General features: G+C 49.1%; 1 protein-coding gene across 1 annotated transcript; it reads right to left on the bottom strand.

Annotated features, from left to right (window-relative positions):
* Positions 1-1,127: 1,127 nt before the first annotated feature.
* Positions 1,128-8,346, bottom strand: GNPNAT1 (glucosamine-phosphate N-acetyltransferase 1). The gene is made up of 6 exons (XM_075150747.1): positions 8,291-8,346; positions 5,360-5,547; positions 4,574-4,636; positions 3,778-3,905; positions 3,163-3,224; positions 1,128-2,656 (listed from the first exon to the last, which is right to left on the bottom strand). Exons 2-6 carry the CDS (start codon positions 5,529-5,531, stop codon positions 2,509-2,511), a joined length of 573 nt encoding a protein of 190 aa, XP_075006848.1. The 5' UTR covers positions 5,532-5,547; positions 8,291-8,346; the 3' UTR covers positions 1,128-2,508.
* Positions 8,347-12,641: the final 4,295 nt, after the last annotated feature.

Genomic DNA, 12,641 nt, shown 5'->3' on the forward strand with positions numbered 1-12,641 from the left:
ACCAGGGCGGGCAGGGTGTTCAGTGCATTTGCTGGCTGACGCTTCCAGGGCCTCTGCTGGTAACAGGGTGGTTTCTGCCCTGCAGCTCACACCCACAACCCTTTGCTTGTGTAAAAGACAGTACACCGAGCCCAGTCGTCCCTCAGAGGGGCTCCCAACAGCCTAGCCTAGCTGTTCACCGGCAGCAGGTGACGGTACCTCTCAACCAGGGAGCTGTTGACCAGAGGGGTGGTAGCCTGCCAAGGCTGGGAATGTCACCTCTGGTACTTCAAAGCTGAAGGGATGCTGATGAGCTGCACTCCTCCCAGCAGAGGCATTGTCATGCAGCCACAAAACCAAGCTTTTGACCTAATTTGTTTGTTTTACAATGATCTAAGCTGGGTACACAATCACCTGCTCCTCACTTGCACTAATCTTTTCATTAACTCTTAATGAGGGCCTGAAGCTATTTAGATGGTGTAGATACCACAGAATTCAAACAATCCACTTTTAATTAATTCTGAATTTCCACTAATTTAAACTGTGACAGGCAAGAAAATCCACCTCAGTCATTTGGGCCCAGCATAAATCAGTAGCTGATTTTATACAACTCAGTAGAAAGTTCAGAGTTGGGGCTCATGCCACTTAGACCTTCTGTCAGCAGAGCACACGTGGGAGGAGCCCAGTTCTCCCTCAGGGGAGAACACCCCTAAGAAAATGGGGTGCCTAGGCCTAACTAAGTGGGTTAGAACCTTCATCCTGGCTCCGAGACATGCAGGTCTCGCTCTGTGCGCCCTGCTCTTGCTTTCTCAGCGGTCCTGGCATGGCGTCCACATCTGTAAGCAATCGCGTTGTCTGGATGCACACCTCTGGTCGCAGGGTTTGTGCCTGCAGGCAAAGGCTCCAGCGCCAGAACAAGCTGAGAATTTCCTTTGAAGACTCGCTTCATGGAAGTCATGCTTGCAAAGACGCAAATGTGCATCAGACACATGCTTAAAATCAACATGGAGTCTCAAAAACTGTTCTTTTCAGCCTAGGAAAACAAACGTATTGGCAGCAGGCGGTACTGTTATTAAAGACAACAGGTACACACTTACTCTGGATACCTACCGCTAGGCACAACACAGCAATATGAAAAACAGACCAGATACATTTGGCAGTCTTCATTTATTCAGCTTAAACAAAGATTTTTTTAAAAAATAATCAATAAATTAAACGGACATCACCAAGGAAACACTATATTGAGTGGAGTACCATCAGGAACATTAAATAGAACCCCCACCACAGCTTAAAGTAGCTCTCCACACCACAATGAAAGAACATTTTGTAAGGCCTAACTGTTCACAAACAAGACTGGCTGTTCTGTATCATAATGCCCTATTCATAGATGTAGGATTTGTCACTTTCTCCGCACAAAACACTACTGTTGGAACCAGGGCTTTGTACATTATTTGCTTGCCATCACTGGCAAAAGTGCTAAAAATCATTTATCCGTTCTTACAGCAAGAGGGATGCTCCAAAGCAGCAACAATCCCTCGGGACCAGGATCGGGGGTTTCTCTGCCGTTACCAGCAAACCCACAGCCCACCTGGCCCTCAGGAGCTCAAGCACAGCGAGCCGGCCGGGCGCGCTCGGTGAAGCTGCATTACTGCCGCCTTACAGATACAGGCATCAACTGCCAATCCCAAATCACGTTCCCATCGAGTACTAGCCGGAGCCCCGCTAAAGATGGGGTGTGTTCTGTCTGTCAGACATTCCCGTTTGCCTTTGCCCTGTTGCAAACCATCGGGTTACATTTTTGTGTCAGAAAACAAGTAATTATCCTGAAAACAAAGTTATCAGCTAAAGTGCAGGACCCCTGCAGTGAGAAGTACACATCCATTTTTAGACTCGGAACATCAGCTGTAGCCCAGCCCATAAGGATTCTCCCCTACCCGCATCAATAGTAACAAATTCAGTTTTGGAAAATAGTGCTTATAAAACTTCAGGTACGCTAACACCAACAGCTCTTCAGTGAGGTTTCATGGAAAGAACAGAACAAACGCCCATTCTGTATCACTAATTCCGCATGAGAGAAGCCTCATCCCTCCCCGAGCTACGTCATCCTTCCGTGAAGTACAGACAGGAGAACAATCCTGCGAGCTGTACTTTGGCTACCAAGAAAAGAAGCACAAACCTTTAGAAAAATACAATGCAAGAAAAAATTTGAGATAAAAATATATACCTTTGGTTAAAAACCATCCCTTTAACGAGAGTCCTTTGTAACTCAGCTAGAACAAAAAAGCTTCACTTAGACTGAACAGTAGTAAAAATTAGTTCTAAGCGCTTATTTCCTAACCCAAAGGACCCTTCTAAAACGTCAGTAATTTTTTTTTGCAGGATTTACACATTTGATGTTCATTATTTATAGGAATCATTATATTTGCAGCAGTAAACTATATAAATTTTCCACGAAGAGAATGTTTGTAGCACAAGCTCCTCCACCAACAGTCTTTACAAAAAAAAAAAAAAAAAAAAGACTAGAAGTTCTTAATTAAAGAACCGTTGAAACATGTAGTTTTCTTCAGATACCGAATAGCCAAACTTTTTATAGAAATCCACATTTTTAGGCAGACACTCAAGCGTAATTTTGTAACAGTTCAGTCTCTTACTTAGCAATGTCAGGGTGGACGTTAATCTGAAAAAGACAGAAAACCAACAGTTAAATGAAACAGCCCCGAATGCTGGACCAATTAACATTTAATTCGCTAAAGTTACCAGACCTACAATACTGAAGTTTTACAGTGCTCTGTATTTTCCCTCACTACACAGGATAGTTGCTATCCCAAGAAAAAAAAGAACAAAGCACCAGCATCTTGCAGACAATTTTATGTTACTGTTACAAGAACCTCAGCTTGCACTCTGCCAGCTAGTGATACCTTCCGGCTAAACTCCTTTCACGTGTCTGGCTGGGAGACCGAATGGTAGTAAAAATTAGTTCTAAGCACTTATTTCCTAACCCAAAGCTGCCCTGCAGCTAACCTGCAGAGTTAAAATCCTGCTCTCGGAGGGCTGGCGAGCGATCTTTGCCAGTTCGTTTGCTGGCGCCCGTCAGCGTGGTAAGGTGGGGGGGGACAGAAACCAACTGGGTGAGGGCTTGCTGCCCTGCCTGCTGTTGAACGGCAAAGGTGGTGAAATACTTACAGTTTGCCAAGCTGCTTTCCTCTGCACTCCCCGCTTACTACTACATCTTCTATCCTTCCTCTCTGTGAAAGTACAGGCAAGCGTTAGTCGAACAGAACACCGTTGCGTTAGTTTCCTTACTGCACTACATTTCATGCTTGGATTTTCTGCTGTCTATTCAGATACAACTCCTCCGGTGGTTGAATTGCTCGTAACGCCCCTTCCAGCACCCAGCAGGAGCTGCGGTCCCACCACAGCCTTTCCCCGCCGAGGGATTTGTTCCTCTAGCTCCCCATTTTCACACGTCTAGCTGGGACTCCACAGCAGCGAGATCCTCAGCCATCTGCTCCGTCAGAACCAAGCCTGACTAGTTCAAAAGCTCACTGGGAGGGGGAACGGGACAGACATCAAATTGCTTGTTCCTTAAGAAAAGCCAAAGCTCCCTTTTATTATTTAGCTGAGCACCCAAGGCTGTGAGATATTTTTGAAGTGTCTTTGTAAACTGCCTTTTAAAGTGCCTCTGCACTGACTCAGCAGAAGGTACTTCATCACACAGTAACACCGTAAAAATAAAATGCTCGGAGTCTGGGGATGGGATCTTTTTCCTCAGTTTACAGCTGCAGCGAGAGAATATACCTTTGCACAGGAGTGAGTGAACTTATGTTCTATAACCAGCGTTGCCGTAGCAACAATCTGTCCAAGATTTGTGTCTTCCACGACAGTAACGTAGTAATCTCCAGATCTCTTCATGTGCTCAAAGGTTTCTGTGGGAGCAGACAGACAGCAGAAGAGTCACTGTTAATTCCAGATTAAACTGTGGTTAAGTCTAACACTTGCAACAGATTCTGAATGCAGGGTTCAGGATCACAACGAAGATGCGCCCAAGACCCCAGAACCTGAAAGCCCTGGAGCCAGACTAACCCAGAGACAGAACCAGGAAAAAGCAGAAATTAAACAAGTGCCTCTTCCTTAGCTGCCAGGAGAACCCTCCTTCCCCAGCGTCTCTGCAGATGGGCACTACGATGAAGGTGGCGGTACTTCTAAGTCTTCTTACATCTCAGTTCAACCCGTGAAGCAAGCTCAGGACGCTGTTGAGCTATGATCAAAGGCAAGCCTCTGCCTCGCTACCGGTGCTGCAATAATTCAGCCGAAACAAGCCATCACCCAGTAGTCCCTCCTGCCAGGTATCTAAAGCTCAGTCTCAAAAGCAGGTGTACAATTTAGGCCTGTCCCAGCCAAGAAGCCCTTTGGGATAGCTGCAGCCGGATCCAAAGCTGAGTGCCAAAGGCTGCCTCAGGGGACCTGAGCTAATAAATCCCTCTGGCATCAGGCAGTCGGGAGCCTCACGCCCAAGCAGCTTTGCTGTCAGCATCAGTATCCTCTGGTTCCCAGCAACCTCTATGGAAATGCCAAGAAATAATGATGTACTCACTGATAAACTGCTCTGGGCTTGCAACTCCAGTTTCAGTCAGCTGACCCAGAACCTTAAAAAAGCCTGTTATAAAAGAAGGGGGGAAAAATAAACCAAAAAACAACCCTCAGTGAGGGACAGAGACGCACAATTAATAACACAGAACAACCCGACACGGCTGTTTTGAGAGTTAACACCCCCACGGCACCATTCAATTCAGTTGTATGTAAAAGCCTGCGCTCTGCATATTACAGAACTAGACTGTCATCTCAAAATCAAACTCCCGCCTTGAGCAATGCTGAAGGATCAGCTAATGCATCAGCAGCAAACTGCAGCTTGAGTGCCAAAGATGCGTACATTCAAAAAAGAAAAATATAAGCCTGAAATTACGTGATATTAAGCTGTATGTTCAGAACAACCTTTTTATTCAAGTTACAGAATTGAAGAAGTATCCATGCACTAAGAATAATATGCTGGTTCACATTACTTTTATATTCAAGGGAACAATATGAACAACTGTACTCCCCTCTCTAAAGCTGTGGTGAATAGGAAGCTGTGGATTATTTGGAAGATTTGACTTGAATTTTAAGACTGTTTTTGAGGTTATTGAAACAGTAAAACCAATTTTGAGGGTCACCCAACACAGCACCAATCCATGGTGCCAAATGCTCAAATTCCTTACTGATAAAAATAACCCAAATCAGATAAAACGAGCAATCCTAATCTATTGAGAGATCATGCAGAAATACATATTATCTAGTTCAGCACCCAGCTTTCATTGGTGATGATCATTAAGCAGGATTCTACCTCGATTTAAATCAGCTGTGCAAAGTGGTCTCAAAACTAGGCCATCTCCTGGATCCAAAGGAGAAATAGCAGGAGAAAACGTCGTCGTGTTCTCGCTCCAGTCCAGCTCATGCAGAATATTTGGGTCAAACATCGGTGTGTCGTCAGGCATCACAGTTGCAACAGGCATCATGGCTGCAACAGGTCTTCTGGAACAGAATGCATACAAAGGAACATTTTGGGTTGCTCTTGTTTTAATCTCTAAATATGCTGTTTCCCCCTGGTTATATCATGCCATGTGATGTTCCTCAGGGACACAAAGAAAGGTGAATGAAACCAGAACTGCTGTTCACTTTATCTCCAATTGAAGCTACTCAACCTTCACCGGACTAGGCCGCTGGGTTAAACAAAGAGCGTGCACACTGACACCGCGCACATTATCTAAAGTCAACACGTGGCACTTTTGTGTTCATCTGGGAAGTTTCTTCTCTTGCGGAAAAAAAAAAAACTAAAACAGGTAAGACATTGAGTAGAATATTTAACCTCTATAGCCCTCTGAAAAGAAAAGCACATCGCACTCAAGAAACCTCCCTAACATACTGTTTATCGAGTACAGAGGAGATCATTTGCATTAGTGTTCCATTTAAAACTGGCAGTAGGAACAGTACACTTTTTTCAACCAGTCCCATCACATAAATATTCAGTATCTCAGCCCAGAGGCACTACATCACACGTATGAAAACACAGATGATACAACAGCCTGCACGCACGCTTACAGCCTGTACTGCGTTTCTCATGCAGTCATGTTTGCTCGGTGTATTTACAAAATCTAATGCCATCTCAGCTGTAAAGCGCAGCGCCTCATTGTCCGTTAACAGGTAAAACGCAGACTGCCAAGATGACGGTGAGACACCTGTTAATGATTAAAGAGAGATTTGGGAATTGTGTGTTATTTGGAATTAGAGATAAAAGGAAGCAAAGGGATATATTTTCCTAATATATAGATATAGGAAAATAATTCTTATTCTGTCACCTGTGGAATACCTGGTCAGGTTTCTGGTATGAACAGAGAATCTGAGAACATGGGAATCTCTCCTGAGACCAAGTTCTTTATACATCTTCAAATTAACTTAGCTGCACCATAAAAGATATGGTAGTCACACACTGTTGGACAGGCCAAATAAACATCAGAAAGAAAAATGTATTTCGGATGAATACTTTTCAAAATAAGACATCTTACAGCCCTGTTATGCTGCCCAGAGAAAGTATAGAGGATGTTAGCTATGAAGCATCTCAGCGTAACTGCAGCATGCGAGCCTCAAAACTGAAGGTGGCTCTGGAAACCCAACTGAAAAAGCTTCTTTAAAAAGAAAAAAACAAACCCACCACAAAATCTTTTTTTTATGCCACCTGCTGGTATACGCTGGCTTTTAAATCCCCATTCTCATCTCAAACTTGCATATAAAAGTAAAAAAAAATTGCTGTTATAGCAATTAAACAGCAATACAAATTCTCATCCCACATGAATTTTCAAAATGAAACAGCGGGAAAAATGAAGTGCAAAGAAAAACATTTCCATAGACGGGAGAGTCAGAAGTGAGAATCCCGGTCTTCTGAGTCCTAGTCCCAAGCTTTGGTGATCAGATCACACTGATCCGTGCGGAGGACTGCAAGCCCATCGCCAGCGTATTAATTATGTCACTGCTAAGCAAAACTGAAGTTCCTCTGGTCCCAGCAATATATTTGGCATCTCTGTTCCTAGATCTCGATTATTCTCATGTTGCTGTTACCCTGTCCCATTACAAAGCCTTCCTAGAATTCATGACTCTTCATATCAACATTCAAATAGTATCTTGTACAGAATAAAATAAATCTAATTAATTTCAGCTCAGGGTTACTGAATATCAAGCACACACAGCAGCAGAAAAGCACATGAAGGAAATAAAATTTTTGATGCTCTTCAAGCAATCAGTGATAAACTAAGAGTTATTTTTCAAACTACATCCAGCACAGCTGGAGCAGGAAGAAGTTTGAAGCTTACCGCATTTTCTGGAGTCGGGAATACTACTTACTCAATAGAAATGCATTTGCCGATTGAAAAAAGGATCAATGTATCGCAAGGAAGAAGAGTTCTGGCCTGTTTTGATGGGTTGCCAGTTTCCCCTCCAGGCCTACTGAGCTTACTCCGAGACCAGGTGCTGCCCCTAGAGCACACCTTAAGTCTCCCCTGGAGCATCCCGGGCTCTCCATCCGTGTCGGGAGCAAGACGGGGCCGTGCCAGCGCCCACGGGACATGTTCGGCCCCTCTCGCCCATCCCACCTCCCTCTGTTCCGTTGCGTTCCGGGGAGCAAGCACAGTATGCCTGGGGTCCCCCCGAGATGAGCTGCCTGCTCAAGGGGGGCTGGTGGGTGCGTGGCCAGACCTCTGCCGGCTCCCCAGCTGCGGGGCTCGGGGCGAGAACCCTGCCCCGAGGGGCAAGAGACAGCCCCGCATGGCCCCTCAGCGGAGTCCCCACCTGAAGAAGCCCCCTGGGGTTGGGGGGGGGTCCACACAACCCCCACGCGCGGCCCCTCAGGGGGTCCCCACAGCTCCCCTCAGCTGAAGCAGCCCCTCGGGGTCGGTACCCCACACACAATCCCTCGAGGAGGTCCCCTCACCCCACTCACAGCCCCTCGGGGGGAGGGGGGTCCCCTCACCCCCACACCCAGCCCCTCGTGGGGGGGGAGGGGATGTCCCCTCACCCCACACACATCCAGCCCCTCGGGGGGGGGGGGGTGTGTCCCGTCACCCCCCACCCCCACCCCTCGGGGGGGTCCCCTCACCTCACACCCAGCCCCTCGGAGGGGTGCCCGCAGGCCCGCCCCTCACACAGCCCCTGAGGGGGGGCGCTGAGGAACGGGGGGCGCCCCTCGCAGCCCCCCTCAGGCGGCGCCCGCCCCGCCCGCACTCACCCGCGCACGAGGCCGCGGCGCCAACTGCCGCCCGCACCGGCTCCGCCGCAGGCGCTGAACGGACGTGGCAGGGGGGCGGGGCCCGGCACGCACGCACGCCAGCGCGCAGCCAATCGCCGCCCGTCGGTCCCACCACGGCTCCGCGCGCCCGGAACTTCGGGCCGCCCCCGCGCCGGCCTCGCGACCTTCGGGAACAGCCCCGCCCCCGCGCGCGGATTGGGCGGTGGGCGGTGTGACCACGCCCCCTCTCTGATAGAGGCCCTCCCCTTCCTGCACGTCAGCGCTCTAGACCGCGGAGCTGGGGAAAGGTGGCGGACGCCCCTCAGGGGTCGCTGGCTGCGTGCGGCCCGGCTGCCCCTGTCCGGCCTCGTCCCTCCCGCAGAGCCCCCCGCCACCCCCCGGCCACCAGGTCGGCGGCCCCGGTGGGCTCGGCGGGAGGAAGGGTGAGGGCAGCGAGGCCGGCCGGGCCTCAGGCCCTGCCGCCCCAGGGGCGCGAAGGCTGAGGCGTTTGTGGTTCCCTGACAGGCTTTTGGCGCCTGAAGGAAAATCCCTCCGCCTCCCTGAGCTAGCGTCCCCCTCAGGAGCCAGGCGGGTGGCGGGGGAGCGGGCAGTGTCCCTCAGCACAGGGAGTGATTTCTCCTTCAGTGGGGTGTGGGGGTCCCGCTCCTCACAGCGCGGTGCGGGGGGTCTTTGCTGGATCACACCTTCCTCTCATCCGTGCCTGCTTTCTCTTTACAGCTTGGCGGGTGTTTTTTCAGCCGGCTGCCTTTCCCGTAAAGATTTTGGTATTTGTTTTAACTGACTGCAGGACTTTCTTCTGGGGGAAGGCTAAAACTGAGGCCCAGACCACGTGAGGTCAGTGAAGATCAGTATGACGCTTTTCAGAAGCAACAGGTCACTAGGCAGCTTGCAGGGTGTAATTACTGGCTGCTCTGCATATGTTTCCCTGTGTTTTCACTGGGGTTTGGCCTCTGGAGTTACCCCCGGGAAGCTGCTTGGTGGCTTTGGAGGGCTGCTGTCTTTAATCTGGAGCTGGCCGCAGCTCAGGAGGGGCTCGCCGGTACCTGTGGAGGGATGGCTCAGATGAAAGGGCTATACAAAGGTTCCTCTTTCTCGTGAGGAATTGCAGGTGGCAACAGCTTCCGTCATGAAAATGTCGGTTGCTTTGATAATTTTCATCTCGGGGATTGTTTTTGGAGGTTCCATCGCTCCCCTCGGACAAGACTGGCTGTCCTGTGCTGGGATGGGTCGTGTTCAACCTCCAAGGCTGGCAGGGGGCATGAGTGAGGGTTTTTCTTCCTTTTCAATAAAAAAAAAAAACAAACAACTTAGACATCATCTTGAGAGACTGTTTTATAAATAGCTGAGGTCAAGGCACGCATGGAGCAGGAGGCCTGCTGAACGAGGTAATTACACAACGTGCTTCTGAAACATGATTTTCATTTTCCATGTTTCTTCCCCCTTTACCCTCAGAATGAATCACTCACTGTTACCGTGGAAACAATCAACATATTACTTAGTTTTTACTAAGTGACCAGATGACACACACCAACCTCCCTGGGCTCAGGCACACCCAAAGTCTGGGGGCGATGTTCGCCTCAAGCTTGTCCGGCAGAGCCAGGGCTGGGGGCTGTGGGGGTGAATCACCGCAACTATTAACCTTTTATTGCGAGGAAAAGGCACCAACTGGGTGTGAGCTTTCCCCTCCTGTCCCTTCTCTATTTCCTTTGTTTTGAGGGATTAAGAGGAGTGGGAAGATCCCATCCATGCTAAAAAATGAACACCATGTCCCGCTTCCGTGCACGAAAAGAAGCAGGGAAGCACTGCTTTGGCTGGTTAAATGGGGAAACTGGGAGCGTGGACACGTTTCCACTGTGTGAAAAATGACAGACCAGGATTTAGCTTAACTCCTTCCACGGTGCCTTTTTCTTGATGGAAAGATTTTACAGATGTGGGGTAGATTTTGCATTTTATCTAAGTAACCATGAAAAGTCATGACTTCTTAAAAACAAAATCATGCCATAACAAGGCCGTGACCACATGGGGTCAGCCCAGTTCTCCCCAGTGAGGCTCTGGAGAATACGGCGCGTTTTGGACAAGCCTTATCCAGATTCTTCCTCCCAGTTTCAGGCAATCGGCCGTGTAGGGACATCCTGACCCAGAACGTACATCTGGCCCGTGGTACTGAATAGCTGAACGGCGCTATCCTCCGTGCGTGAATCTCAGCTTCTGACCTCCAGAGCTCCCACTGTGCTGCAGCGTAACATTGCAGAATGAGGAAAAAAATCCTTTGGTTTGGTTAAACCTCTTGCCCTGTCCCAGCAGGGCCAATTTTGTTTGTCCTGGAGATCAGTCCTGTCCTATTTACCACCACAGGTACTGACTTCAGCTTGGCTTGAGGACAGAAACCTTTCTGTAGCAGCGTGAGTTTAAACCAGAGCAGGGAGATGATCTGGATGGAAAAAACCTTCCCAAGGGAAGGTGAATTTGCCAGGCTGCGGGCGGAGGTGGGAACAGACCCTCTTTGACGGGGTTTGCAAGCTGAGAGCAAAGAAACCTGCCCCGACGGAGGGGCTTAAACTGAACAGTGCCGCTGTCAGCGTCTCCGAAACCCTCTTCCATTTCAGGAACCCAGAGACGTTTTGGAGAAGGGCCGCTGTCGCGAGGGGATTACCCTCTCACAAAGATTTGCTCTTTACACCCTCCCAGAGCCCCTCCAAAACCCTCCAGCAAAACCTGAGCCAACCGCACAGGCAGGGCAGAATGGGGCCAGCTGGTTTTCAGCCACCCCCGTCCCCGTGCAGTAGGTTTTAAGCTTTTTCTCTAATTTTAACCATGTTGGAAAGAGGTGGTGGTGCTTTTAGGGGCTTTTAAAGAAGAGGTGGCCAGCAGGGAAGGACTGGGTTAGTTGTACCCAGCAAGGGGAAACTGGATCAGGGCTCAGCCACTTTGCGAAGGCTCCTGAGAGTCCACGCATGAAACAGGCTTCGCTTCTTACCAAAAGTTTGGCGAAAGGCACGTGGCCGCTGATGAGCTCTCACATCTCCTTGGGACATCTCCAAGTCCCACCCGGTGGCTTTTTAAAGGTCGAGTGATTAGGGCCAGCGAGGATTCACAGCAGCCAACAGATAAATCTCCCCGGTACCTCCAAGGCCAGGATTTGATTGCTAGAGAGCAAGAGGAAAATTGAAATAACACATTTCCACTTGTGTCACGGATGCGTTCATCTCCTCTCTGCCGGTTCCACTGCGGCGTATTTTGTTGCAGAGGGAAAAAAAAAAAAACCAGCAAAGTGATATCCTCTGGCTGCTCCGTATTTGCCAGCGCTGGAACAAGGCGGTCACAAGGCAGGGAAATTGCGAATTCGTGACGGCGGGACAGTCAGAAGGATGGGAAAGGAGCCACGCACTTGTTTGATGTAGATGTCTGAGTCTGAAACACACCCTGCTTTATGAGGAGAGAAGAAGCGCTCTCCTTTCCTTTGGCCGTATGACACAGGGCAGTAAGAACGAATAAATCCTTGCCACAATAAAATTGTTTACATTCTGTTTTGGAAACAAGATGCTTGGAGCTCGGTATACCTAGGGACCAGTCTCTTTGATTCTTTTTAACCTCTCGTAGATCGGGCTATATCCAGCCACCGATAAATCCTGAGCAAATGCCTGCAGAAGAGCTGCATAAACCAGCTCCGGGCACCTGGATTTGGCAGAGGACCCAGCGCCCACTTAATCCCCGTTTGTCTGCCAGAGGAAAGAAAGGTGCTGCCGTGTCTCCCCAAATATTGCCCACGAATAGCAAGAAACTAAATACCTGCTTGAAAATAAAGTCATGGGGGAAGCCTGGCAAAGCTCTGCCGCCATCCAGGTGGCCACCTGGGACCTGGGAAACGGTATTTCTTTGGGGTTTATGATAGCCTTAGTGCAGTTCTGAAAAGGAGAAGTGCATCTGGAACGTGTCTACCTCGCTGGAAATAATTATCCTATCTTTAGCCAAGAAGCCAAATGTGATTTAACTGCAGGGGAAGGGGAAGTGTTAGGAACCGCAGGTGTGTCGCAGCCCCCTGCCCCAGCCGTCGCTTTCAGAGGGAAGAAGAGGCTGCCCCTTGCAGAGGCAGCCCCAGCCCGCTGTCTGCGGAGGCTGGAAGAAGTGTGTGTTCGTGTCTTCAGGTTTTCTTGTCTCTCCTGCCCGTGGCCCAGAAACCCTTTTTTTTTAATGGAGAAAATCCCCACCTGAGGTTAACAGCATCGCGCCTCTTTAATACTCAAATAACCTGGCTCAGAGTCCAAGTCGGCTTAAAAACCATGCAAAAGCAGCTCCAGCAAGAAACCTATTTATTGCCATCGCCCTCCTT

The sequence above is a fragment of the Calonectris borealis genome, chromosome 5, assembly GCF_964195595.1.
Source record: "Calonectris borealis chromosome 5, bCalBor7.hap1.2, whole genome shotgun sequence".
Classification (NCBI taxonomy): domain Eukaryota; kingdom Metazoa; phylum Chordata; class Aves; order Procellariiformes; family Procellariidae; genus Calonectris; species Calonectris borealis.

Bases quoted from the DNA above. Each gene is read 5' to 3' on its own strand.
- GNPNAT1 (XM_075150747.1), bottom strand. From the start codon at position 5,531: ATGATGCCTGTTGCAACTGTGATGCCTGACGACACACCGATGTTTGAC. The intron at 3,906-4,573 runs GTGAGTACATCA...CTGCTCCCACAG, and splicing joins AAGCCCAGAGCAGTTTATCA to AAACCTTTGAGCACATGAAG. The intron at 3,225-3,777 runs GTATATTCTCTC...GTACTTTCACAG, and splicing joins TCACTCACTCCTGTGCAAAG to AGAGGAAGGATAGAAGATGT.